Raw genomic sequence first — 26,661 nt, forward strand, 5'->3', positions numbered from 1 at the left:
TTGATAACTGACATTAAATGTCTAGCATCGTAAAATAAGCGACATTTTTTTCTTGACACCATATATAAATCAGAGTATAAAAACTGTTCCAAAACATGCTTTAAATTATATTTTGTAGGCTATTCGAAATTTCAAATGAAATCCTTTTTATTTTTTTGTTAAATTCTGTGTCGCTGTCTGTGGTGCTGATGAGGGGTCTTTGGCAGAGGCGCCCAAACCCAAACCTGGTCCAAACAAACACACAATTGACAGATGATACCAATCACGGCATATTTATCGCTTTTAACGAAATATATTTTACAATATACCAACTAATAATTGAAAACGTATTATATGCATGTAACAACATAGGCCTACTAGACCAAACTGTTTTTGAGACCGCGGGCAGGCGCCCATGTGTCCAGCAGGTGGCGCTGCTTCTGTAGCCTACTGCTGCGCGTTCACGAGCAGTAGAAGAAGAGCAACACCGCTTGATCAATTAGCTAAACATGGCAGCTTCCCAGAGCTTTGAACGTTGAATATGTTAAAGCTACTAGCTACATTATTAAGTCTGTCACACTAGTCACGTTTAATTACCGGTGCTACGTAAAGAGTCTGTAAAGGAGTCTGTGTAGTGGTAAGTAACTGTTAACTATCACATATCCGTCAATTAATGTTAAAACAGCTCGCAGGGTTAGCAATACGGTTAGCATGGGGCTAGCGCGCTGCATTAGAACAAAGTACGTTTGATTGTGACACTAATCGTTAAAGCCATGTTATTATTGGTGTATATTGTCTAATGTATTTTAGTATTTAATGGGGTGCACATATCTAACAATGAAGTCAATTGGTATGGGCAGTAGGTGTAGCTAGTACGCTAACCTCATACTTGCTGGCGCACTCTAAACGTTATATTGATAAATCCCATAACGTCAAATACCTTCCTCGTTTATATGTGTTCCACAGGTTGCAGTGTTTAATCGGCTTTTGGAGACCATGTTGTTCACATAGTGAGGGAAGCAGAGCAGCATCATGGAGTTTTCTTCAGAGGAGGGGGACACTAAAACTCCCCATGTCGTCGATATGACCACCAGTGAAAGGGTAAGCTTTTTACATCCTAATAACGCAATAATAACATTAACGATGTCGGCTGGGATTGTTTAGGGGTGAACCAATATATCAGTTGGCATCAGACCACAAATATATTTACTGCGTTACTTATATCTGGCTGATCAAGCATATTAATAAAAAAAAAAAAGGCAGATTAGCAAAACAATATAAGTGTCATGTTCAACTTAACAAATTTCTTCAAATATATAAATACCCAAAATGTTGATGTGAAAGAATTTAGTCAGCAACATTGGTCCTCCTAATGAATCAAGTTGCAGTCTCTGTGATGGTGATGTATGGATCTGCTGATTAACCTCATTTAGTTTCTATGCTAGGTTGAGCTGAGGCATTGGCCTATAACATCTGTTACCAAAACTCACTTTGCTCTGCTAATAAACCTTGTTTCTTCCTTACATTTGGCACTGGTGTTATAACATAGTGGGTGCACATACACAGGGCCCACTATGAAATAATCAGTGGAAAGGGTTAGTTATTAAGATGAATAAGTAAGTGGGAAGTGTCCAATAAACTGTTACAACAAATCTCAATAATTAGTATTGAACAGAAATGTTTGAAAGCAACTCTTATACTTTTGCACAATAAGAGAATTAGTACGATTTTGGTTAGGGTGCAGGCAGACATCTATTTTCATGTAGTGTGCAGTCATGTAGTGATTTCCATGTATATGAATAAATGCTTATATAAGGAAAAGTTGATTCAGTTTCCTTTTCCATTGCAGGTGGTGGAACTTCTGAACCAGGCTGCGCTGATAGCCACAGATGAAAAGCTAACAGTGCTCAAACAGGTTTATAGTCTTGTTTATTAAATCTGGTTTTCACTGTTGTGATATCCCAAAACATATATAGATAAAAAGCAGTTTCATAATAATGTTAGCCTTATTTTAATGCACAATTTGTTGCACATCTGAGCAAATTACTGTATTTTCCCTAAACACAAGTTTTCCAACCATTAATTGGCTACTCTGAATTGCAATGTACTGCACCCTGTCCTGGATGTTCCCCTGCTTTCTGCCCCAGTGTATGCTGGGATATGAGGCAAACCACAACCCTGTGAAGCAGTGAGTCAGTGGAGGACAATACTGAATCAATGAACTTGTATCATTTTCAGGTCCAGGAGCTCATCATTAATAAGGATCCTTCTCTTCTTGACAATTTCTTGGATGTGAGTAAACCTGTATACAGCTCTCTTATGTGTTGTTTGACCTGAAATAAAGCTATTTGAATACATAAGCTGTATATAAAATGGCACATTACTACCAAGTGCTTTATCAGCATGGTAGTAAAAGTAAACTAAAACTTTGATTCATAATTCTTCTTCTATTGGCCTGTTCGTCCTATAGGAGTTGATCGCCTTTCAGACTGACAAATCTATCGAAGTGAGAAAATTTGTCATTGGCTTCATAGAGGAAGCATGGTGAGTTATTAGACTTCCATTACTCTTCCTGTCCCGTGGCTGTAAATTTCACATTTGTGAAACAAAAGTGGTTTTCAGGTTTCTCAAGTCTTTTTCTTTTCTGTGTTTTCCAGTAAAAGGGACAATGAGCTCCTTCTCAGACTGATCGCCAATCTGAACATGTTACTGAGGGACGAAAGTGTGAACGTGGTGAAGAAAGCCATCCTCACACTTACCCAACTGTACAAAGTTTCTCTACAGGTAAATACAGGCCTCATTCATGAAATATTCTCATTTACAGATGTAGCCCAAAGAGTAAATGCTGTAGATCTTGATGTAGACGGTCTGTTTTGTGGCATGTCTGAGGAATATACATTGAAATCAAGTTACTACTACCAATATCCTTTTGTGTTTTCAAACCCTCTACTTCTGTCTCTTCCTTGCCAGTGGTTGGTGCGCTCCAAAGTAGTATCGGAGAGGCAGGAGGCATGCTGGGATCTGGTCACACAGATGAAAGGGGATGTTTTGGCCTTGCTGGACTCTGAAAATGACGGCGTTCGCACTCACGCCATCAAGTTCACCGAGTCATTAATCATCACCCTGTCACCGCGGACGTCAGACTCGGACGTTCCCAAGCGCCAGGAGGGTGACATCAGCCTGGGCAAAGTTCCCAGAGATCACTCGTACATTCGCTACGGTACGGATATTGGGATCCTCTGAGGACATAATGTGTTAACGTTTGTTTTTAGTCCAGTCCATTAACGCTCCCTCATCTTGATATCTGAACAGATGTTTTGTGCGAGGAGGGAAAGGCTGCACTGGAGAAGCTGCTGAAGTTCATGGTCCATCCGGCCATTTCCAGCATCAACCTCACCACAACTCTTGGCTCCCTGGCCACTATCGCCCGCCAGAGGCCAATGTTCATGTCAGAGGTGGTGCAGGCGTATGAGACATTGCATGGTGAGTGCTTCTGAGAGCGTCATGTTCACCTGAGGCAAGCCTGACGTTGATACAAAACAAATTGATAAATTAAGACGAGCATTTTGTGTTTTTATCTTTTGTAAGTGCAAATCTTTGTGCTCGATGCATCATTTGACTGTACGTAGTATCACACTAAATGGGATCTCTCCTGTACGCTCAAACCTTTTTAGCGAACCTGCCACCCACTCTGGCCAAGTCTCAGGTCAGCAGCGTGCGAAAGAATCTGAAGCTGCACTTGGTGGCCGTCCTCAAGCATCCCTGCAGCCTGGAGTTCCAGGTTCAAATTAGCACTCTGCTGCTGGACCTGGGAATGCCCCAGAGTGAAATAACACGCTCTACACCTGCACCTCGCGAGCAGCGCAAAAGGCCTCGCCATGAGGAATACACAGAGGGGAAAAAGGTCAAGATGGGTGAGTGGTGACAGGTGGTAGCAGTCACAGACATTCTGATTTAATAGATCTAGTTATTGGACGCTTTGATGCACTGGTGTGAGAAGTATAGAAATTAATGGAAAATATTAGGTGGCATTGCAGGTTTTGAGGGCTGCAAAACATATTGTAGCTCTGTCTTATTCTGCACACAACTGTACATTTCTGTAGTTTTTAGACCTTTACTGCTTTAAAGAATACCATTTACCTGTAGAATCAGTGTGGCGTGTCTGTCATGGCGACTGTTTGAATCACTGTCAGCACCAAAATCTTTAAATCGAGTCAACCAAGCCTGATGGAAATGATGTAATCCTGGACACAAACGCCTGCAGATTTATCTTCAACACCCAGTGGTTTTGATGTGTGTTTCTTTGCATCCAGAGCCCACCCTGATGGAAGACGATGAGGACAAAGAGGAGCCAGCCCCTCTCTCGGCCCCTAAACCAGCTGCTGTTCCAGCAGCACAGTCCGCCATTGACCTCACAGCTGAGTTCCTGCGCCCGCTGCTCTCCCCTGACAACGTAGCCAACCTGGTGAGGACTGTGGCCATTTTTTTTTTTTTTAAGTTTTATTTTTCTCCTTTAAGCTTGACTGTGTGGCAGTTCAGCTCATGTCTCTGTCTGGTGTTTAGGTGCTCATCAGCATGGTGTATCTGCCGGATGTCATGCCGGCATCCTTCCAGGCCACGTACACACCTGTTGAGTCAGCAGGCACTGATGCGCAGATTAAACATCTGGCCAGGTTGATGGCCACGCAGATGACCGCAGCTGGGATCGGTCCAGGTTAGAGACAAAGACCTCCAGCACGGGAAGGCCCATACATTTGGGCATTTTGTGTTTTATCGCTTTCTTGCTGAGTTAAGCCACGTTTCCATCACCCACTTTCAGTATAGTACCTTTTTAGAACCATACGTAACCCGTATGGACATGAACACCAGATCACTAGATCTGTTCTTTGTTTGTATGTTCTTACCGGATGGTAATAGCCGTGCACAGCCATGCGCTGAGAAACGAGCTGAAAAACCCTTTTTTATTTTGCTAGTTGTTTTGATACCAGTATCAGGAATACCTTCCGTACTGGCTAAAATGCTGGTATTGGTGAGTGCACAAGTCTAGGCACCGATCCGATACCAAGTCATTTAGCCCTGGAAAAAACCCTACTTTAAAGTACTTTATTTATGTTCTTTTTACATGACTGACTGTCAAACTAGACAATAAAAGGAAGTTCTATGGCATTCATTCTCTGTATGTATTGCTCCTGATTTTACAAAAAGTTTAACCTGAGCCAGGCCATACAACGCTGATAGCAATCATAGCACATCCACACAGGGTTAGTAGTTTACAGCTGTGAAATAATAATAATAATATATAACTTTTTATTTTTTTTGTTTTTTTACACACTAGTATCAGCTATTGGGGATGCACCGAATCTAGATTTTAGGGTTTGGCCGAATACCAAATCCACTGGTTAAGATTCTGCCGAAACCGAATACCGAATCTTACTCCCGTCCTCAGTCCATTAACACAGTCAACACATTAATGAAGTAAACAACGTCCACAGCCTCTAAAATAGTTAATGTAACAACTTAATGTTGAATTCACACGCTCTTTTCACATCGTAGGAAAGCACATCGCTATCGCCAGATGAGTGACAATTTTGTTTGGCTAATTTCCGCTAACCAGCGAATGATGAAGGTGTTGTGAACGTAAATAAGAAATTCAGGTTGTTTAGTTTAAAGGAAATGGTTAATTTTATATATATATATATATATATATAATATAATATAATATAATATAATATAATATTTTGAAGTAGCCTACACAGAAGTTGTCTGTTGTGTACTCTTGCTAGCTTACTGAGATGAACGTGAGACCCTAGATGCAAAACATAGTTAGTTAACGTTAGCTAACGAGCAGCAGCCGAGTGGGTTTCGGTTCGGTGGAAAAAAATTCTAAGGTTCGGCAGAAACCGAACCCCTCAAAAAAGCCCAATTTTCGGCCGAATCTGAACCCGAATCCTGAAATCAGTGGACCCCTATCAGATATGTACTCCGTATCGTCCGATACCCAAGTTGAGCTATCGAGAAGGAAAATATGGTTTTGGTTTTTATGGATGCAGAGGAACGTCGCGGACTGCAGTGTTTCTAGCTTAACCTTTTGGTATCGTTAAGTGGACCATGTATGTGCAAATGAAAACCGGACGGAATGTAGCAGTTCTACTGGTACCTTTTAACAACCTTTTGACAATGAAAACATGAAGAGAACCATTCTAGGGGCAACCCTTAGCTCACCTGGTAGAGCGTTCGCCCCATGTAGGCGGACTCTTTAGCAGCAGCCTGGGTTCAAATCTGACCTACGGCCCCTTGCTGCGTGTCATCCTCTCTCTCTCTCTCTCTCTCTCTCTCTCTCTCTCTCCCCTTCTCTGTCTATCAACTCTATCTATACTAATAGTAAAAGAAGGCCAAAAAAAAAGATCTTAAAGAAAGAATTTACTTTACATTTTAATAGCTGGGCTGCTTGGTGGAAACAAGGCTTTCAATGAGACGATTGATCACATTCAATTTGGAAAAAAAACAAAGTGTAACTTTTAGATTCTTGGCTGGGTGAAAGGATATGTTTGCTAAAATATTGCTAGATTGTTATTTTTTGTGTTATTTGTACTATTAATATTGGTATGAGCCACAAGCTGTAGCTGCTGGGGTCTCTAATTACAAACCTGCTGTCTTAGGGCTCGAGCAGTGCAAAGCCAGAGAAGGCGACGCAGTCAAAGACGAAGGCAACAATGAGGACTCTGATGTTAAAGACCCGCTCATCAAGCGCAAAGCCTCCGCGCTGGTGGGACAAGCCATCTCTGTGGTGGGAGGCTACGAGAAAGAAAAGGCTCCAGAGGCTCCCGCAGCAGTCAAGAGGCTTCCTGAACCCATCCTGCCTACGGCGCAAACCAAGTGAGTTCTGGCTCCAACGTAAAGATGGCAGTAGTGATGTATGCTGCGCGTTTTGTCTATGTCAGACTTATTACCCTGACACGATTTTGTTCTGTTCCAGAATGACGGGGGCGACTGGGAGAAAAAAAGTGTTCCGATTGTCGGATGTTGTCCAGCCTTTATCGGACGCCCAGATGGAAATGTTAACCTCCAGAGCAGTCAAACGCATCCTGCATTCAGAGAAGGCGATTGCTCAAAGTGGCATGTCCCATGTAAGCAGTCACCCCCGTGGTTCATTTCTCCTTTTCTTCATAATAATTGAGTTGCACTTGAGGTTAATTGGGCACAGAACAAGTGGCTGTCTTTAGAGGATAACCCCACTAAATGGGTTCTGTTCGGCAGGTCCGAGTGAAGCTCCTCTCTAAGCTTGTGACGCAGTTCGAAGGGATGATGAAAGAAGAGGTGCTGGAATTTATTCTGGAGGACATCAGGACACGGAGCGACCTGGCCTTTTCTCTCCTCTACCAAGAGTACAACACCTACCTCAGCCAGCTGCCATCTGGGCTGCTGGACAGCTACGACCAGTGTCTCTACACGCTGCTGTCGGGCCTGCAGGAGAAACCCGAGCAGAGGGACGGGTGAGACCAAATACTCATCGTTCTCACGCGTTTGCAGCATGCTTTTTTTTTTTTTCTTTCTGTAGCGCTTATTAATGCTAAGGCATTAGGGCTGAACCATGAATCGTTTTCAAATCGAAATCGCGATTTGAAAGAATGCGATTAGCCAATCGTGACGACCGCGATTAATCGAATGTGAAAGATTTAGTTGAATTTTTGGTGTAACGTTTGGTTTAACTTTTTTTTTTTTTTATCTTTTTATTATGGTATTTACTGTTTTTTTCACAAGATAAATGTTACGTATCACAGATTGTTTACAGAAATGTCCTGTTTTCAGTGGATCTTTCATTTATTTGTATTACTTTATTTAACATGATGGTAGAAGGTGCAACATGTAGATGCTGCTGCTGAACTGAGGCTCATCAGACATTTCAGTTTACAGGAAAGTACTGGTATTTTTTATCGGAATTGTTTTTTTTATTATCATAACTTTATAACTTTGACTGTTCAATGTTCCATGCTTATTAAAAGAAAAACACTTATTGCTGGCAATTCATATCTGTTATCTTCCTTGTTTAAGAATATAGAGCCAGTTTTGATGGTGTCTCATGTTACTATGCTCCATGACATGTTTTATCTGTTACACTGTGAATATTGAAATTTAGAAAATCCACAAATCGAGTCGTAATTGCAATATCTGTCAGAAAAATGGTTCAGCCCTAATAGGCATAGAGTAGGCATGGGGTACTGGTCGTGTTCCATAATGCCTGAAAATGGTCAAACACGGTTCATTTGTGTTTATTTGCTGATGCTGTGACGCAAAACATAAGCCAAAAACGAGCCTGTTATAAGCCAAAACTGAATCCCATCTCGTTTTTTTTTTTTTTCCTATTCTGTCTCTTCCAGACTTTTCACCAAGCTAGTACTGGAGGCTCCCATTATAACCGAGTCAGCGTTGGACGTAATCCGACGTTACTGTGAGGACGAGGTAAGCAACGCGGTAAAGACACAGCTCCTCGTATAGAGCCAAGTTCCCTGTGAGTCCACTCAGCGGTTCGTTGTGACCTTTTGTTTCAGTCGCGGGTGTATTTGGGCATGACTACTCTGAAGGAGCTCATCGTCAAGCGGCCCTCGAGGCAGTTTCAGTATCTGCATGTACTTCTGGATCTCAGCTCACATGAGAAAGAGAAGGTGACAACATGTTCTTGCCCAGATCCTATTCATGTGTCACTCACACTCTCACGGTTTGCTCAGCTGCTTTTTTTTTCCCACATTTTTTCAATGACTGTGTTTTATTTTCAGGTGCGGACCACTGCCTTGGCTTTTCTCAAGCGTATGTACGAGAAAGACCACCTCAGGGACTACATTGAGAAGTTTGCCCTGAACTACATGCAGCTTCTGGTCCACCCCAATCCTCCATCTCTGCTCTTTGGAGCTGACAAAGACACAGGTTTGGAATACGTTCAATATGATCCGAATAGTACCTTGCTGATGGCTGTCACTTAAAGGTGCAGTAGGTAGGATTGTGAAGATCCAGGACTTGGAACATCGACAACTTCTCAGTCCCTCCCCCCTTCCTGCTAAAGCCCCAAATGGTCTCCTAATCCCCTCCCCCCACAAGGGAGAATGAATGTGTGTGCATTAGCAGTGATTGACACGCAGTTAGACACCATATAGCAAACATTTATGTTGACACAATTCATTAAAAACTGCATTTAGCAGCAGTGACAGAAAGTGTTTTCAGTCATTGAGACTACACTTTGGTCAGGCTTTTTTCAACAAAATTTCTTGTACACAAGGACATGGTTAGAAAATGGTTTGAAATGAAATGCAGTGAATAAGACCCAACCTGTTTTTGTCCCTAAGGTGTGTGGGTCTTCAGTTTGATAGGTGTGATCTAGATTGAACCCAGGCAATCAGAGTTGTAATATAGTAAATTTGATAATGAAGAAGGTTTAGACAAAATAAACTGGGGGTGCCTGAATAGCTCAGCTGGTAGCACGCGCCCAATGTACAAAGGCTCAGTCCTTGTCACAGCGGCCGCAGGTTCGACCTCGACCTGCAGCCCTTTGCTGCATGTCATTCCCCCTTCTCTCTCCCCTTTCATTACTTCAGCTGTTTTATATAATAAAGGCCTAAAATGCCCCAAAAATAATGTAAAAAAATTAATTATGATGGACATGGCTTATTTGAAGATATATAAACTGCTATGGTAGCATGGATAAGTTGTAGTGCTGTTACTGCAAACCCACACTACCTGTGGGCGTTGCAGCCCCGCCATAATTTACTGGCAGAGAGGAGGGATAGCTGGTCTGTGGCAGGCCCGTGCACAGACCCTGTCAGGCCACGGTGTGGCTGCACTGCCTCTATGTACGCCACTGCTAACATCCTGCCAACTAGAACCAGTGTTGCACAGGGAAGAAAAAAACACAAATAGAAGAATATAAAGAAAAAACTAAGTAGCAACTTCCCTGTTCTCCTGTCACCTCACGGTGCTGTTGTGTGTGTTTGTTGAGACAGAGGTGGCTTCCCCCTGGACCGAAGAGACCGTGAGACAGTGTCTGTTCCTCTACCTGTCCCTGCTGCCTCTGAACCACCGGCTGGTCCACGAGCTGGCGTCGGTCTACACCGAGGCCATCGCAGACATCAAGCGCAGCGTGCTTCGAGCAATCGAGCAGCCTGTAAGTCCTCAGGAAAAACTGAACCGCCGTTTGAGTTCCTACCAAGCATGTTTTAAAGCTGTTCAGATGAAACCATAAAAATTTAAACTCAAGTGAGACTACATAATTGTGCCAAGACGAGAACCAAAAAGACATTGACCCCAAACCACAAAGTTCTGTGGGTACAAGGTGAAGGTATCTTACAGCCACAGGTGTGCATGCCTGGAAAGCCTAGCATGACAAAATCAACGGAGGGCAAAGGCCGGACTATTGGACTATATGTTTATCTATTGCTTCATGTGTTTTTGACTGGTTTGACCACAGGAGAAGGTAAACTAGAGCGAACTCTGCACGGTGCAGTGCAGCTTAAGTGCTGCGTTTCAGACCAAGGAAAACCGAATGAAGTTGAGAAAACACAGTCCCAAACCTGTGATGTTAAAACTGCAGGTTTATAATTTGGGAGAGATCTGTTAGTGTTCAAAATTGAATGACCTTTTCCTCTGAGGGAAGAAACTAAAACTAAAATTGACTTAAATGAAGCTAATGTTCCTCTCACTAGCTACTTAGCATTGAAAGTTTACTTCTGATTTTAAATGAAAGTTAGCCAAAGAGTAGCGGTGTTGCTAGCTTACTGTCTACTCATTAAACTAATCACCGAAATGAATACCAAAGGTTACACTAGTATATATAGGTTATGCACTCATAAAACAATGGATTGGAAATTTTGTAAGTACACCAGAAGTTTATGTAAATAACACTTGCCTGCTGGCTTCTGCTCTCTGCTGTTGTTGTTGTTGCTGCTGTAAGACGAGTGCTTAGGGACATCTACAAATTACAACACCGAAAAGAGATGCAACAAAAATATTTTTTTATTTAACTTATTTTTTAAAGTAAGTGCTGTAGTATAACTAGCAGGAGACAAGTAATAATTGAGGTAAGTTTGGAGACATTACCTTATTTAATCATTAAATCAATAAATATTTTTGTTGCATCTCTTTTCGGTGTAGTAATTTGTAGATGTCCCTAAGCACTCTTACTGCCCGGTAGTAACAGCAGCAGCAGCAGAGAGCAGAAGCCAGCAGGCAAGTGTTATTTACATAACCTTCTGGTGTACTTACAAATTTTACAATCCATCGTTTTATGAGTGCATAACCTATTTGTACTACTGTAGACGTTTGGTATCATTTCGGGCATTATTACTGGGGTAATGTTAAGAGACACTTCGGATCCATTAGCCTCTGCGCTAAGCTATTCAGCTGATAACGCTACGCTACGCTAACGCTCCCAATGTTCAACCCAGGTGAAAAAAGCTTCTGGGGGGGTGTTTGGCTCGAGATCATGGTGCAAAGGACCCTAGGGTGAAATTACTCCGAACCATCACTTTAAGTTGTGTTGTTTTCTAATAGTATTTTTTTTCTCACCCCTGTTGTAGATCCGTGGAATGGGGATGAACTCTCCTGAGCTGCTGCTCTTGGTTGAAAACTGTCCTAAAGGAGCAGAGACGTTAGTTACTCGCTGTCTGCACATTTTGACGGATAAAGGTAATCAACAACACCATCATCAACACAGAATGCAGCCAAACATGGAACAACCGCACAATAGAAGACAAGTCTATGAAATGCAAAGTGTTAATTTTGTATCCATTTCCCCCGTTCAGTGCCTCCGTCTCCAGAGCTGGTGGAGAGAGTGCGAGACCTTTACCACAAACGAGTGCCGGATGTTCGTTTCCTAATTCCAGTCATAAATGGCCTCGAAAAGGTAAAAGTTATCCATCCCAATAGTCTAGTGCAGTGGTTCTCAAACTTTTTTTCAATAATGTACCCCCTTTTGAATTGTTTCTTTAAGCCAAGTACCCCCTGACCAGCGCTAATCATTTTCGGTAGAAAAAAAAAGTGTATATAAACAGGAACAGTACAGCGCCGTCAGCGATAGATTTACTAAACAACAGCCTTGTAACTGAAAAAAACATTTAAATGCTAATGAGAAAAAGAGAAAAAAACTGTAAAAAAAAACAACAAACACAGAAAAAAAAAGATGGTACAAAGAAGGAAGGAAGAATAGGTCAAAATAGTTTCAAAAACAGTGACATAAGAAGAAAAAAACGAGAAACTTGTAAAAAGTAGAAGGACAATATAGGAAGGAAGGCAAGATTAGGTCCAAAGAAGGCGACACAAATGTCACATTTTTGGTTGGAAAAAAAAAAACTTTTGTCCAGAATGTTCTGGACAACAGCCTTGTAACTATTAAACATTTTGTTAAATATCTCACGTACCCCCTGCAGTTCTCCAAAGTGCCCCTAGGGGGACACGGACCCCCATTTGAGAACCACTGGTCTAGTGAACTGATTTGGAACAAGTTACACTTTTGTAATGTTGAACACGCTGCATACAGCATGGAACTGACGTCAGTGCGTCTTGGTTATTTCCCATCATGCATTCTTTCACCTAATGTTTTTTTCTCATGTAGAATGAAGTCATCCAGGCTCTCCCCAAGCTGATCAAACTCAACCCGATTGTAGTGAAGGAGGTGTTCAACCGTCTGCTGGGCACTCAACACAGTAAGAGCTGTTTTTTTTTATCCACTGGTGGATGTCATTACCTTTCTTCCTTCTTTTTTTTACATTAAGAACCCTGCTGCTGGGTGCCTGGGTAGCTCACCTGGTAGAGCAGGCGCCCATATATAGAGGTTTACTCCTCGACGCAGTGGCCGCTGGTTCGGCTCTGACCTGTGGCCCTTTGCTGCATGTCATTCCCCCTCTCTCTCCCCTCTCATGTCTTCAGCTGTCCTCTATAAATGAAGGCTTAAAAAATGGCCAAAAAATGATCTTGCTGCTCACAGATTTTATCAACAGTGTATACTTTGTTCAAGTTTTATTCTAGCTAGTAGAAAATGGAACATTTTAGCTTTAAATATAATTTATAACCTTCTCTCCCATGTTTCTTATTTCCTGGTATGTATAGTTTTATTTGAGTTGACTAGCTGCTTGTGAGGAAGCTGATTTCAGGTGAAGGACTCTGATGTATTCTCACTGCTGTGTTGTCTTTCAGGTGAGGGAAGTTCGTCAGTGTCCCCTCTCACCCCAGGAGACCTGCTGATTGCCTTACACAACATAGACTCAAACAAATGTGATATGAAGTCCATCATTAAAGGTCTGTGTTCACGGATGCCTTCGAGCCAAAACACAAGGTTTATTTAGGATGTTGGTTGAAGGTGGAGTGTGCCATTCTGTTGATATTTGAGCCCAGCACCCAAACTAATACAGCCCTTCTCCTTCGGAACGTTTGCGTGCGCCAGAGCAATTTTTTTCAGTGCCTGCTTAAAACCTCCTAAACTCCTGACCATCTTTAGATTTTCGCGATATTTTTGCAAAACGTACTTTAAAAAAAAATGCAATTTTGATTTTATTTTATTTTTTATTTTTTTTAAACGTTTAAACGTTTTTTAAAATATTCATGTAAGACAGTGGTTCATGTATATGTTGTGTTTAAACCCCCTACCACTAGATGGCTATGCTGGGACGCACCACTAGTGTCCTCGCCTAGCAGTGCCTAGCAGTGCCTGACTTTTTGCTAGAAGCTAACGATGTAGCTACGGCTGAACTTTGGCCTACTTTAGCATATAAACATTAAGAACCTGGGAACCACAATCCCAAACTGGCAGTTTGATTTTCTGTGTACTGAATTGTTTACCTAAAGTAAACTTCTTTGACTTTTATGAACATCATGTCTTTTTTTAAATATTAGTTTTTCTAATATGATACTTTAAAAATCACAATATATCGCCTTACGCACAGTATCGCAATATATTGCAATATATTGAATCGTGACCCATGTATCGTATCGCCTAATACTTGCCAATACACAGCCCTAGTTAAGTGAACAGTCTCTGTTGCGTATGTACCAATGAAAGTCTTGTGTGTCTGTACCACAGCTACCAACCTTTGCTTTGGGGAGAAGAACGTGTACACGTCTGAGGTTCTGGCCGTGGTGATGCAGCAGCTGATGGAGCAGAGTCCCCTCCCCATGCTGCTCATGCGTACCGTCATCCAGTCCCTCACCATGTACCCCCGGCTGGGAGGCTTCGTCATGAACATCCTGTCGCGCCTCATCGTCAAGCAGGTCGGCACCAATCTCCAGCCCAAATATTCATTGTTTCTACAGTCCTCCATGTCCCGGAGTTAATCTTCCTAATCTTTGTCACAAATGTTCACAACGTTGGTTGTTTTTTTTTTGTTGTTTTTTTTCTCCCTGTAGGTGTGGAAGTACCCCAAGGTGTGGGAAGGTTTTGTGAAGTGCTGCCAGAGGACCAAGCCTCAGTCGTACAGCGTGCTGCTTCAGCTGCCGGCCGCGCAACTGTCAAGCGTGTTTGAACGCTGCCCGGAGATGAGAGAGCCTCTCCTACAGCACGTCCTCGCCTTCACACCTCATCAGGTAAGAGCCCTTTCCACTGAAACACTGAACCCCAATGACGGGCAAAACATTCTTGACTCCTGTGGAGATTTCCTTATGCACGTACCAACTGCCTCTGTTTTCTTTGGTCTAACAGCAAGCTCACATACCTGCCTCCATCTTGTTGGTCCTGGAAGCAAATAAAAAAGCAGAACCAAAACCTGTAGAGCTGGTCGTGGAGAAAGAGGTAACTTGATGAAGATACAAACATGATACATAAGGCCTGCACACTTTTCCCTGCCATTCATTTAAATGTTTCCCAGTGACATTGGTATTAGGATTAACTTGAAGGGTTGATTAGTACAACAGAAGTGAACATCTTGTCTTTGCAACACGGCTGGCCATTCAGTGTTTCCTGTTCAGACCATTCTTAACTTAGTATACAGTAATGTATCAAAAAAGTACAGCTATCTATTTATTTATTTTATTTATTCATATAAGTTGTTGTCATATCCTCCTCATTTATCATACAGATGGAACCAATTCCTGCCCCAGTTAGAGAAGAGGCTCCCACTGTGGCCATGGAAGAGGCTCCCACTGTGGCCCTGGAAAAAGCTCCCACTGTGGCCCTGGAAAAGGCTCCCACTGTGGCCCTGGAAAAGGCTCCCACTGTGGCCCTGGAAAAGGCTCCCACTAGTGCACTGGAAAAGGCTCCCACTGTGGCCCTGGAAAAGGCTCCCACTAGTGCACTGGAAAAGGCTCCCACTGTGGAACTGGAAGAGTCTCCCACTGCAGCACTGGAAGAGTCAGAAACGCCAAATCAGCAACATCCAGCCATCATGAAAGATGAGGAAGAACCAATGGAGCAAGAAGAGCCTGGTCCAGTGAGACAGGAGGAAACTGGTGACGCCGTTTCCCAGGTAAGACAAAGTTACAGTAGATGTGTGATTTTAAAAAAAAATTATATATTTGGAATTCTATAAAGTAGACCAACTAGACCTTTCCATCTGTACTTGCATGTAGGCATGGGCCTGTTAGCGTTTTCAAGGTATAGCGCGGTTTGAAAAAGTCAAGGTTTTAAAACCATTAAGATTTTCCTTCCTACCGTTCCTAAGGAATGAGCTGTTTTTTCTGAGTGGTCAAGGAGAGAAACTGCAGTTTAGTAACCCGTGTACCTGCCAGTGTGTGGTGTGTTCTAAAATAAAATATATTGTGTTTAATGGAGAAAAAAAATGGTTTTTTACCCAGACATTTATAAAAATAATACATTTTAAAGTTGTAATTGGAATACCGTGAAGCCGTGATATTTTTGCTGAAGGTTATCATATTGTCAGAATCGTATACAGGCCCGTGCATACTTGCATGTTAAATGTGTATGGCTCGGGCGCCCGGACAGCTCAGATGGTAGAGCGGGCGCCCATATATAGAGGTTTACTCCTCGACGCAACGGGCCAGGTTTCGACTCCGACCTGCGGCCCTTCGCTGCGTGTCATTCCCCCTCTATCTCCCCTTTCATGTCTTCAGCTGTCCTTAAAAATGCCCAAAAAATAATCTTTAAAAAAAGCGTATGGCTCAGTGGCAGTTAAACATCTGAAAACCTACACTACTGAATTTGACCATTTAGGCCCGGGTATCTACTGGTCACGGAAATTGAATTCGGAAAAATAAAGGTCTTATAGGATTTAAAGTCTGAGTTTCTGGGTTTAAAGATATTGCACTGTTTGCTTCTCCTACAAATAACGTTTTCTCACATGCATTAATTCATAATGAGGATGTGAATGATCAAATAATACTTAGGATTGCAAAATATATAAAGTTGAATGGCTTTTAGCCTGAAAAATGTCATCAATAAATGATCAAGAATGTAGTAATCTTAATTTTTAAAATCCACAATTGAATAAAAAATTGGCTAAAAGTGGAACAAAAAAAGTTCTGCCCTGTACCCAAAATGTTGGTTGTCTTCAGGAGGAGTTGACGAGAGCAGGGGGGACGCCGTCACCTCAACCAGAGCTAGCTGAGGAACCGATGGAGGCGTCTCAACCGGAGCCTTCACACCGCCAGGAGCCCGGTAAAGATGTGGACCCCGACGTCACAGAACCTGAGGCTGAAAGCTGTCGCCAAGATGTAGAATGACTGCCCAAAACAAATGCACACAAAATCGGATTTCTTTTAAGGATTTCTTGTAAAAAATAAAAATGCTCTTTTTGTATTTGTATTTTTTTTTTTGCGTTCATGTCATGAGTTGGCAAATAAATCAACAAAATGCTGGTTAACTGTCTGCTTCAATTCTGTTTGCTCCACTACTTTCCTGTGGTTCAGCATGAATCTGTTAATCACAATGTTTTGAAAGACTTCCAGGTGTGATCAGTAGTCAGTAGTATGTTTAACTGAAAATGTCTTCTTTTTTTCACTGGTGAAAGAACTACTGGACGCCCTTGAGATAGGTTTGTGTATTTAAAGTTTACAGTAAAATAAGAAAAATGTGTAGTCACAGATTGATGTATTTAATTCAGTGGTAACAAGCCTCAGAGTTGCAGTCTTTACTCTTGATAATTGACACATGCCTGTGTGTCATTGTCACATGTAAGTGTGTGTGTGTATATATATATTTATATATATATATATATTTATGTATATATATATTTATATATATATATTTATATATATATATTTATATATATATATTTATAAATATAAATATATATATATTTATAAATATAAATATATATATATATATTTATAAATATAAATATATATAAATATATATATAAATAAATATATATAAAATATATATATAAATATATATAAATATATATATATATAAATATAAAAAAAATATATATAAATATATATATATATATATATATTATATATTTATTTATATATATATTTATATATTTATTTATATATATATATATATTTTAACATATAAGTTAATTGGTGCAGTTGGTTTGCACATATATGGAATTTAACTTGTGGGTTGATTTGCGTTTCACGTTAAGTATCAGATAACACTGAATAGTCTCATTTCTAATACTGGACCATGTTCTTAAACAATATGCCTGCTAATGTTCCTGAACATTTTTATTTAATCAAAAATGTTAACCTACACTAGTCTGTTCTTTTTTTAAATCACCGGTGAAAACTCCTTTTACTTTGGAAAATGCAACCGGAAGAGTAAACTCAGGTTTCGCGTAGCTAGACTTCGGACTGGACGGCTAATCTCGCGAGAGGAGTCCGACTGGTCCGTGGAATGTTTCCCTTCTCTCCACCAGCTTGCAACATTAACCCTACCAGCTAACTGCGAACAAGCGAGCGGCGTTTCCACCGGTTCAGAGTTGAAATGAAGGCTGTAATTCTCGCCGCCGGGTACGGAACCAGGCTCCAGAGAGACGTAGTAGCCGACAGCAGCGGGAGGTTCGCTCACCTGGCCGGCACTGCCAAGCCGCTGCTGCCGGTGGGACGTTGTGCCTTGATAACCCACTGGGTCCATGCGCTGACCGCCTCCGGCTCCGTGGACGGCATTTATGTTGTTGTAAGTAGCACAGTGTAGTCTGTGGTGGAAAGTAACTAAGTACGTTTACTCAAGTACCGTTCTTAAATGTTGAGCTACTTTGAGTATTTTCATTTTGTACTACTTAATATTCCACTACATTTCAGAGGGACATAGTACTTTTGACTCCTACATCTAACATTTATTATAGTTTCTAGTTGCTTTACATATTTTAGTTAGACAAAACATACTGTATGATCAGATTTTAAAATGATGCATTGTTAAAATGCAACTACCCAACAACAGCAGTATATTAATCAGCCCATCACATTAGTTACTATTATCCTATTGTTTCCATGTAATGCATCAATTATGATCCAATCATGGGTTATGACACTTTAAAAGGAGCCATTCTCCATAATGAGTACTTTCTTTCATTACTGTTTATTACTATTTTGAGTAAATGTAGCATATAATACCATGTGTTTTAAGCCAATACAGAGATGTGTGCATGAAGGACCAGGGCTGATGTACAGTATAAAGTAGTCAAAGCCTGATGTCCATCTCTAATATACAAGTCTAATAACCTTAACTATGAATGAATGACCCACTTTGTTCCTCTACTTGTCTCTCCCCACTGCTCTCCTCTCCACAGACCAATGCCCTTTACCATGCTGCATTTGAAGAGTGGGCATCACATTTCACAAATGTCAAGATTCTCAGCGATCAGACAAGAAGCAATGATGTAAATACAATTTGACGTTGTTTTCACAGTCATTACTATTGTACCTGTGTTACATGGTTTGGCCCTTAGAAAGTAGACTTTTTTTTAATACCATCCTCTGACTCGAGCTTATTCCACCAGGGGCGTCTTGGTGCTGTGGCCTGCCTGCAACTTGCAGTAAAGCACTTCAACATAGAAGACCACGTCTTAGTAATTGGCGGGTAAGTTTAGTTGACTTGGTTAACGTTAATACTACAATGCAGAGTTGTTGTTAACCGGTGCAAATTCAAGCCCCGTTTCTGCCAAACTGACACGACTCCCTTTCCATCAATAACAGCGACACCCTCTTCAAAGAAGATTTTAGCCTCGGTAAAGTAAAAGAAAGGTTTTCCGACCTCCAAGCAAAGTGTGAGGACAGCTGCCTGGTGCTCTCGTACCAGTGCAAAGAGGAGGGTGAGTGAGAAAGTAGGTTTTAAGCGTAACCCTATGGAAGCTGTCGGGTAAGGGAGTGAATCTCATCCTAAAATGTCAAACACGGCTTGGCGTCACGCTCAAAATTAGTTCTGCATTTTGTGTCTTTACAGAAACTCAGAAATATGGGATATTGGAAGTAGACAGTGATCTTCGCGTCCTCTGTATGAAGGAGAAACCTCTTCCTTCTGAGACAAAGTCAAGGAGAGCAGTAAGTTCACTATAAACACTGAACAAAGCCAATAATGCCTGTCCACATGGATATATCAGATCTTTAAAGTCATGGCAGAAAAGGGGGAGAGCCACCTGAAATGTTATTTAAATCATGAGAATAATGGGTTTACCAACCAGATCCTCTGTCCCTCCGGTGGAATCAGAAAGTATCAGGACAATGACATTTTTGTTTGCGTCATCATATGCTATATTGTTCTTCAAAAGAAATTAAAGACTAAAAGGCCTCTTAGCTCGAATTAGGCAGTGTTTACATCTACATCAGATGTAGGGATTGTAACTCTTCCTTAGTCGCCTGATTTACCAAGTACATATAAAGTCATCATATTTAATCTTTGTTGCAAACCCTTCTCAGTGATTGGCTAATGTTTTAGACTCCTACATCAGCAGACAACTGGTATCTTTCCTAGTGGCTGCCGTCTTCATTCGGTTTGGCTTGGGGGTTTCAGGGTCATTTTAGCTTCAGCAAATACACAAACATCACTTTGATTTAACACATTAAGCTCGTCGGCCATAAAGACTTGTCTGTTTAGGAACATTGTCCTAAAAATAGGCAGCTTTTTTAAAAACGAGGAGTTTTGAGTCCTACACTGCTCGCCAATTATGGATATCATTGTAATATATGTGTGAAGGTTACTGGTATTTTTCCATGATGCTTACGAACTCTCAGCTGATCCTTTCTTTCCTGTTTGTTTTCTTTCTCGCTGTTTTCAATCTTAGATGCCTTCGCCGCTGATGGAATCCTTAAAAAAAAAAAAAAAAAAAAAAAAAAAAAAAAAAAAAAAAATTCTGCTGAACTTTTTATTTCCATAGGAGGCTCCTATTGATAAGAAAGATGCCCCAGGGAACTTTGTGTCTTGGCTCATTCCAAGGTAATTTCTGCCGGACCCTGGAGAGTTAGGGGTCCAGGTTTTACCCAGCAAAGTTATCCAAGTCATGTTGTAATCCTGCTTTGTGCCAGGCAAAGACTATTGTATCTGTTATACACATAAAATGATGTACTCTGCTAAAACGAATAATTTGTCCGTATATTTCACAATAAATGTTTTTTTTTTTTCCCCTTACAGGAAGCCAGTATACATTCATCAGATTTCTGGGCGTTTCGATGTTGGAAACTTGCCTTCCTATATTGAATGTGATCTTTACTTCAGAAAAAATCTTCAAGATGGCAGGCCTTACATGGTGTAGAGGAAACCCCATATTTATTATACCATGCTAAAACATGATCCAAGACCAGCACAGATCGAACGGCCAAATTCAACAATCTGTCAATTAAGAATTGTAACTGTAAATTAGCCTTTAAATAATGTTTGTAATTTCATAATAAATATTTTCTATTTTTTATTATTATTATTATTTTTATATCGTCTTCGTTACCAACTATTTTGTCTACTAGGCGAGGAGTCTTGTGCATTTGTCAGAGGCCTTTTCATGGTGGTCCTCCATCTTTGCGATGCGGGAGCCAAACTGCATGGCTCTCTTGGGCAGGACTGCTGATTGGCCGAGGCCCAGCTGCTTTGCTGCGAGTCTCAGGAGGAGTTTCTCCCCGACACCCCGAGGAAGCGACAGGTCTGCCTTCTCCCACACGGGCAGGGAATTCAAGTAGCTCACCACATCCTCATCCAAGTAGGGGAATCTGCAGATGCCAAGAGTTATTTTTGTCAGATACTCTCTGTCACTCATGTTCTAATCAGAAAGTTGGTAAGAAAGGTGTAATTTGTCCCACGCTAGCAGGCTCAACAAAGCTACCAGGTGCATGAGAGTGAGAAAGCGATTTAAATCAAACCGCCTGTAAACGCCCACACAGACTTACTACATAGTTTTTAGGCCCCGACTTTTTAGGCAGTGACCGAATTGCCTTGTCATTCAATAAGTGAAGCTTGTACGGGTGAGACACGGGTGTGAAGGGCCTTAAAATGAACACTGCTTATCTGACTTCGATAGAAACTAATAAGAATAGATGTAATTACAAATACTTAGCATGTACGTAGCAATGTGCCAACAAAGGCCGTGAAGAAAACCGCAAGCTACGATTTGTAAACACCATACAGTTTTAAATCTTAACACATTTGTGAGGAAGATACGAGAACACACAAGACATTTTGGTGAGAAACACTAAATTTAAACAGAACTTGCTTTAATAAAAGAAAACCTCAAAGGGCACCTTAAATTATGTTGTTTAAAAAAATAAAAAATCTTGCGAGTTTTAACTGTTGCACAGACAAAATATGCCATTTTAAAGCACTTTCGGTTCTGGTAACATGTGATGGGTACTTGGAAACCGATACCACTTACCTAGCCTCTTTCCCATGGTCCCCTATCACTCGGTCATCCCTGCCCAAATTCCTGGAAGGGATCCTGGCCAGCTCCATGGCCAGTTCCTGGATCAGTCCCTCGTGTCCAGACATGGTAAATCGGACTCGGTGTCTGGAGTAACCTGCTAGCTGCTCATCGGCTCCTATTCCTGTCAAAATGACCTGCGGGCATGAAGCAGCGACACAGAAAAGCACGTCAACGTGGTGGTTGAGGATTGTGAAACATCTCTTAAAATATCAATTTTTTTAATTTTTTGTATTAATTGTAAGAACCCTACGGTTTAGGCCTAAGCACTCACACCAGTAAACATTTAAATAGAGCTCAGAAGTCTTTGTGCAAAGTTTGGTGTTGGAACTTCACCCTTGCTGATGATGTGAAGGCTCTCTGGTCCCTGTCCTGCGTGATGAACCCAGTCCCTCTTGCTGCAAACCACACAGCACATCCAATGCTGTCGTCCAGCACCGTGTCCAGCGGATGCACCAAATGACAAATGCGATCCTGGCGGATTGTCTGCAGCTCCTCCTTCGTTACGTTGATTTCCACAAAATTCCATCTTCTTTCGGGATTCAAGTCTTGTAGTTCCTTGAGACCGGCTTTTCCAGTGATCCGGTCTGGAACATCAAAGGGGCTGGATGTTTGGTAATCTGCTCCATCGGTCTTATAACCTGTGGGTTGATTTTTGTGCTTCCCAGGTTTCTTTGCCGGCTCTTTCTGCTTCTTTGGAACCTGTAGTTTGAACGCTACATTGAGAAGATCTATCGATTGATGAGCAGGTATGTGGCGGTCAGCTAAGGCAGCCAGGACCATTGAATCGATACCTCCTGAAAAAAGTATGGCAACACTAGCACGGTCATTAGGAGGAGGGGGACTGTCTCGTACCCTGAACGGTAGAGACTGAACACGTCGTCTTACTGCCTCACTGAGAACATAAATAAGACGGTTCACCTCATCCTTTTTTTCTTCGCTCGCAAGCATCTGCTCCAGATCCTTAGCACATGGATGTGAGTTTGAAAGGCTTTCTTTCTCATTTAATGACTTTGGGATGGATGTGTTAAGAGGGCAAACGGGTGAGGTGAGTACCAGGCCCGACGGGTTCATCACAGCAGTGCAGCCGCTGGGGACAGTCTCCAATATGGTTTCACTGCAGCTCGAGGCAAGATCACTTCCTCCACGAGCCCAAGGATAAAGCTCAAACATCACAGAGCCAGCTTCTGTAACTGCCTTCAGGTCAATCCGGTACACACCGACTGCTGGGACTTCTTGCCAAGCAGACTGATCGGGTCCAGAACTCTGGGCTGCGACAGAAGTCAGGGTCAAGGCGTTGACTGCCGCATCGAATTTCCACAGCAAACTCCGCCTACCAAGGAAGTCTCTGCCAAACCAGAGGTAGTCCCCAGCCTTTTGGTAGTAAACAAACCCCCACGGCCCCCGTACAGCGGAGAGGAGGGACAGAATCTCTGAAGGGCTGTCGCAGGAGGATAGCCGCTGAGAGAGAACAGCAGTGTCATTGTCCTCTGGCATCACCGGGAGGCCTCCGAATATCTCCCCGTTCCACACCAGGACATTTCCAGCGTTGTCTTGAAAGGGCTGAGGTGTGAGAATGCCTCTCATGTGAAGAACATGAGCGGAGAAGAAACACCGATAGCTGGGATTTGTGCCTCGAACTGTGAGATCCTGGCTCAAGTTGGGCCCTCTTCTTTTCAAATGTTCATGAACGGTTTTGTCCCACTCAAACTGAGTGGATGACAGACTCAACAGACAAAAGATGCCACACATTGTTGTGGTAAGGGTCCGTCTTACATATCCTGCAGATCCTTTTTCATGTTATCCAGTTCCTCTGTAGACAGAAAATATCACCCGTTATGTTCACCTACAATATGATGAGTTATGATAAAATTGTATTTGTACAGCTTCAGTTATTAATCAATGTGACAGACAGCTAGTTTATGTATTAAAATGACATGTATTCACTTAAATGTACAGCTCTCAACTTACTTTTGCACAAACCCAGTGTCTGACTTCTGTCTGCTAGGAAGAATATGTTACTGTTCCTCTGCTGGATGTAGACTTTCTAGGAAAAATACATAGAAAATGTACATTAATACATACAGAAATGCACAGTTGTATGTATGTGTGTGTATATATACACATGCATACATACACATATACATATATACACACACATATATATATACATATATATATATATATATATATATATATATATATATATATATATATATATATATATATATATATATACACACACACACACACAGAAAAAATAAGTTTAACTAAGGTTACTACACTCACCCTGTTTTTCTTCAGATTGGAGAGCTCGTCCACTACAACCTTCTGCTCCTTGATCTGCAAGTTAGCAACGCGATTTATTTCACTGACCTGAGCAAATGGAAACTCTTAAGGCAACCATTTAAAACTACTTATATACAAGTATCTTGTGGAAAAGAGTCCTGGGAGTCCGTATATTTTACACATAAACGTACATTATTCTAATGTTATCCCAACATTCACATTTGCTACGTTTACCAGCTAACGCAATATGTGTGGCTATTAGCTAGCTACGTTAGCCACCAGCAACATGTCGCGGCTAACGCTACTAACCTTTCTGTTCATTTCCTCCTTATGTGCAGACTGTCCTTCAAAGTTGTCGTCGTTATCCCGACTTTTCGAAGACATTTTGGTGAGGTTTTGTATAATAATGTTGAAGCTAGCTAACTTCAGCGAGTGTAGTGTAAACCATAGACGGTATGGTGTAAACACATGCTCAAAAGCTTCTCCGGGTGGGGAGGTCCAGGTAGGCCTCTACTGCCCCCTGGAGGGTGGCGGTTGATACTTACTATTATGGCTGTATATTTATTTTTTCCTTTGTGTAAAACTATTGTCGTTTTAAAGCCACCAGATAACAACAGATTAATGCGCTATTTTTTACAAAAATACAAATGACCAATTTTTTTACAATGCGTAGATTAATGAAAACAAAAATAAAGTCTCTTAAGAAAATAGACAACATATGCCTACGTAACATTTGTTGGAGGTGTCTTCGATTTAGTCATCATCTAGCTAGCTCCCATAACGTTACAGATGTTTATAACATATTTGTTTATAACATATAACATGTTTATAACATCATTATAGGCATTTTTAGGCCTTTATTGACAGGACAGCTGAAGAAATGAAAGGGGAGAGGGGGGGGGGGAGTGACATGCAGCAAAGGGCCGCAGGTCAGAGTCGAAACTGGGCCCGCTGCGTCAAGGAGTAAATCTCTCTATATGGGCGCCCGCTCTACCAACTGAGCTATCCTGGTGCCCTAAATTAAATATATTCTTTACAAATTTACAACTCAAAGTGTACATTAATGTCACTGGAAATTATGGCCCGACCGGATTTTTTAGGCCAACACCAGTATTGATAATCTGATCATGCTTTTTGGCCTATAGGGATAAAAAAAAAAAAAAAAAAAAAACATAAACGCATAATATAAACAAACATTTATAAAAAATATTACCTAAATTTGGGTATTAAGGAATTGTGACAGACAAATATGTGTTCTGAGCAGTACATTTTAGAGTTGAAAAATAAACTCTAAATGACCTCAAACATAGCCTACCTTTGGCATTTCTGTTTGCCATGTCTTGTTACTTATCAGCTGTCACATTTCTAGCTACTTTATAACAATGTTATCAGAGTCCAAGTGAACACCATTTTTTCCATACCTGTTTTATCCTGTTAAGGGTCAGGCTGGAGGAATGGATGCTATCCCAGAATGCATTGAGCGAGAGGCGGGGTGCAACCATGGATAAGTCTATCACAGGGCTAACATAAAGTATACAGTATAGACAAGGGCAAACCCAGTCACACCTGTATTTACTAGACACCAGCACTCCACCAAACCTGCATGTCATTGTACTGAGACCAATGACTGTATATAAACTTAATACAAAAAGTAAGGAAATTTGGGTTTGGTAGATTATTTCTCTATGGTAACAATGCTTTTTGGCAATAAATCTTATACCGTTGGAAAGCCTGTTTAGTTCCCTTTCAAATGGTGCCCCATTTGTAAGGATTTTTCATCGGCGCAACCCATATACTCAGCGCTGCTGCTCATCCCACAAATGCATGTTCCTTACAAATGAGGCACCATTTGAAAGGAAACTAAACAGGCTTTCCAACAGTACAATATTTATTGCCAAAAAGCATTGTTACCACAGAGAATGAATCTAATAAACACAAATTTCCTTACTTATTGTGCTAAATTTATTTTTTACAGTCAATGGCTGAGACGGAAACAAACAGTCAAATTGCGAACACTCAAACCCCAAGGACCTTCCTGCTGTCAGGCAACCATGCTAACCACTGAGTCACCATGCTGCCATATGTCAAGACTACAGTAAATAAAACTTGGCCTGTGCTAGTCAGTTCCAGTCACATGTATTTAGTCCCCATGTTGCTGTTTTCCAAGGTGGAAAATTTACTCAGATGATGAGGGTAATCAGGAAATCAACCCTAGTGACAGGAAAATCACATGGGTGTGTGGGAACAAAGATCCGGAATAAACTGCAGAAATCACTGTATGTGTATTGTATTATTATTGTGATTATTATGTAATTGGAGTCATTTCAAAAACCCTAAAGCTACTGTACAGAGGTACATTTGAACAAGTCTACAGCCATGCAGCGCTGTGAGGCTGTACTTAAACACAGCAGTGCTTTGAGCTAAATGTTTTGACGGCCAGTGGCGATTTTAGACCCTTTTTTAGGGTGGCTCAAGGGAGGGGGGGTAACACTTTTGCAAGGCACTGTATCTGTGTCACATTCTCATTAGAGGCTGAGCCCCCCCTTAAAGGTCTGGTCTTAGAATCGCCCCTGGTGACGGTTGTCTTGTGCCTGGTTACTGTTTTCTGTCTTGT

General features: G+C 41.4%; 4 protein-coding genes across 4 annotated transcripts; 2 read left to right on the forward strand and 2 right to left on the reverse strand.

Moving 5' to 3' along the window:
- The first annotated feature begins 443 nt into the window (after positions 1–443).
- sympk (symplekin) lies at positions 444–16,772 on the forward strand. Its single transcript, XM_039817828.1, has 27 exons — positions 444–616; positions 946–1,080; positions 1,829–1,894; positions 2,218–2,271; positions 2,450–2,523; positions 2,637–2,763; positions 2,950–3,199; positions 3,292–3,462; positions 3,654–3,893; positions 4,293–4,444; positions 4,543–4,693; positions 6,639–6,855; positions 6,956–7,106; positions 7,237–7,472; positions 8,358–8,439; positions 8,529–8,642; positions 8,754–8,901; positions 9,972–10,132; positions 11,544–11,652; positions 11,769–11,869; positions 12,578–12,668; positions 13,159–13,260; positions 14,042–14,229; positions 14,365–14,541; positions 14,657–14,746; positions 15,033–15,419; positions 16,465–16,772. The coding sequence occupies exons 2-27, from the start codon at positions 1,012–1,014 to the stop codon at positions 16,630–16,632; spliced, it is 3,876 nt and encodes a 1,291-aa protein (XP_039673762.1). The 5' UTR covers positions 444–616; positions 946–1,011; the 3' UTR covers positions 16,633–16,772.
- Positions 16,773–17,703: 931 nt separating this feature from the next.
- On the forward strand, positions 17,704–19,754 carry zgc:136439 (uncharacterized protein LOC678627 homolog). Its single transcript, XM_039818576.1, has 5 exons — positions 17,704–18,034; positions 18,648–18,737; positions 18,858–18,937; positions 19,054–19,169; positions 19,301–19,754. The coding sequence occupies exons 1-5, from the start codon at positions 17,843–17,845 to the stop codon at positions 19,411–19,413; spliced, it is 591 nt and encodes a 196-aa protein (XP_039674510.1). The 5' UTR covers positions 17,704–17,842; the 3' UTR covers positions 19,414–19,754.
- A 454-nt stretch (positions 19,755–20,208) lies between these two features.
- asnsd1 (asparagine synthetase domain containing 1) lies at positions 20,209–23,547 on the reverse strand. The gene is made up of 3 exons (XM_039818575.1): positions 22,095–23,547; positions 21,714–21,895; positions 20,209–21,054 (listed from the first exon to the last, which is right to left on the reverse strand). Exons 1-3 carry the CDS (start codon positions 23,508–23,510, stop codon positions 20,811–20,813), a joined length of 1,842 nt encoding a protein of 613 aa, XP_039674509.1. The 5' UTR covers positions 23,511–23,547; the 3' UTR covers positions 20,209–20,810.
- LOC120570304 (ASNSD1 upstream open reading frame protein-like) lies at positions 23,434–24,492 on the reverse strand. Its single transcript, XM_039818578.1, has 4 exons — positions 24,357–24,492; positions 24,048–24,101; positions 23,730–23,805; positions 23,434–23,571 (listed from the first exon to the last, which is right to left on the reverse strand). The coding sequence occupies exons 1-4, from the start codon at positions 24,429–24,431 to the stop codon at positions 23,531–23,533; spliced, it is 246 nt and encodes an 81-aa protein (XP_039674512.1). The 5' UTR covers positions 24,432–24,492; the 3' UTR covers positions 23,434–23,530.
- Between the last annotated feature and the right edge of the window lie 2,169 nt (positions 24,493–26,661).

This window comes from Perca fluviatilis, chromosome 12, assembly GCF_010015445.1.
Source record: "Perca fluviatilis chromosome 12, GENO_Pfluv_1.0, whole genome shotgun sequence".
NCBI classification, from domain to species: domain Eukaryota; kingdom Metazoa; phylum Chordata; class Actinopteri; order Perciformes; family Percidae; genus Perca; species Perca fluviatilis.

Bases quoted from the DNA above. Each gene is read 5' to 3' on its own strand.
- sympk (XM_039817828.1), top strand. From the start codon at position 1,012: ATGGAGTTTTCTTCAGAGGAGGGGGACACTAAAACTCCCCATGTCGTC. The intron at 3,894-4,292 runs GTGAGTGGTGAC...CTTTGCATCCAG, and splicing joins GGGGAAAAAGGTCAAGATGG to AGCCCACCCTGATGGAAGAC. The intron at 11,870-12,577 runs GTAAAAGTTATC...TTTCTCATGTAG, and splicing joins TCATAAATGGCCTCGAAAAG to AATGAAGTCATCCAGGCTCT.
- zgc:136439 (XM_039818576.1), top strand. From the start codon at position 17,843: ATGAAGGCTGTAATTCTCGCCGCCGGGTACGGAACCAGGCTCCAGAGA. The intron at 18,035-18,647 runs GTAAGTAGCACA...TCCTCTCCACAG, and splicing joins TGGACGGCATTTATGTTGTT to ACCAATGCCCTTTACCATGC. The intron at 19,170-19,300 runs GTGAGTGAGAAA...GTGTCTTTACAG, and splicing joins GTACCAGTGCAAAGAGGAGG to AAACTCAGAAATATGGGATA.
- asnsd1 (XM_039818575.1), bottom strand. From the start codon at position 23,510: ATGTGTGGCATCTTTTGTCTGTTGAGTCTGTCATCCACTCAGTTTGAG. The intron at 21,896-22,094 runs GTGAAGTTCCAA...TCATGCCCGCAG, and splicing joins CCTTCACATCATCAGCAAGG to GTCATTTTGACAGGAATAGG. The intron at 21,055-21,713 runs GTAAGTGGTATC...TGGCATCTGCAG, and splicing joins GACCATGGGAAAGAGGCTAG to ATTCCCCTACTTGGATGAGG.
- LOC120570304 (XM_039818578.1), bottom strand. From the start codon at position 24,431: ATGTCTTCGAAAAGTCGGGATAACGACGACAACTTTGAAGGACAGTCT. The intron at 24,102-24,356 runs GTTAGTAGCGTT...GCTAACTTGCAG, and splicing joins AGGAGGAAATGAACAGAAAG to ATCAAGGAGCAGAAGGTTGT. The intron at 23,806-24,047 runs GTGAGTGTAGTA...TATTTTTCCTAG, and splicing joins CCAATCTGAAGAAAAACAGG to AAAGTCTACATCCAGCAGAG.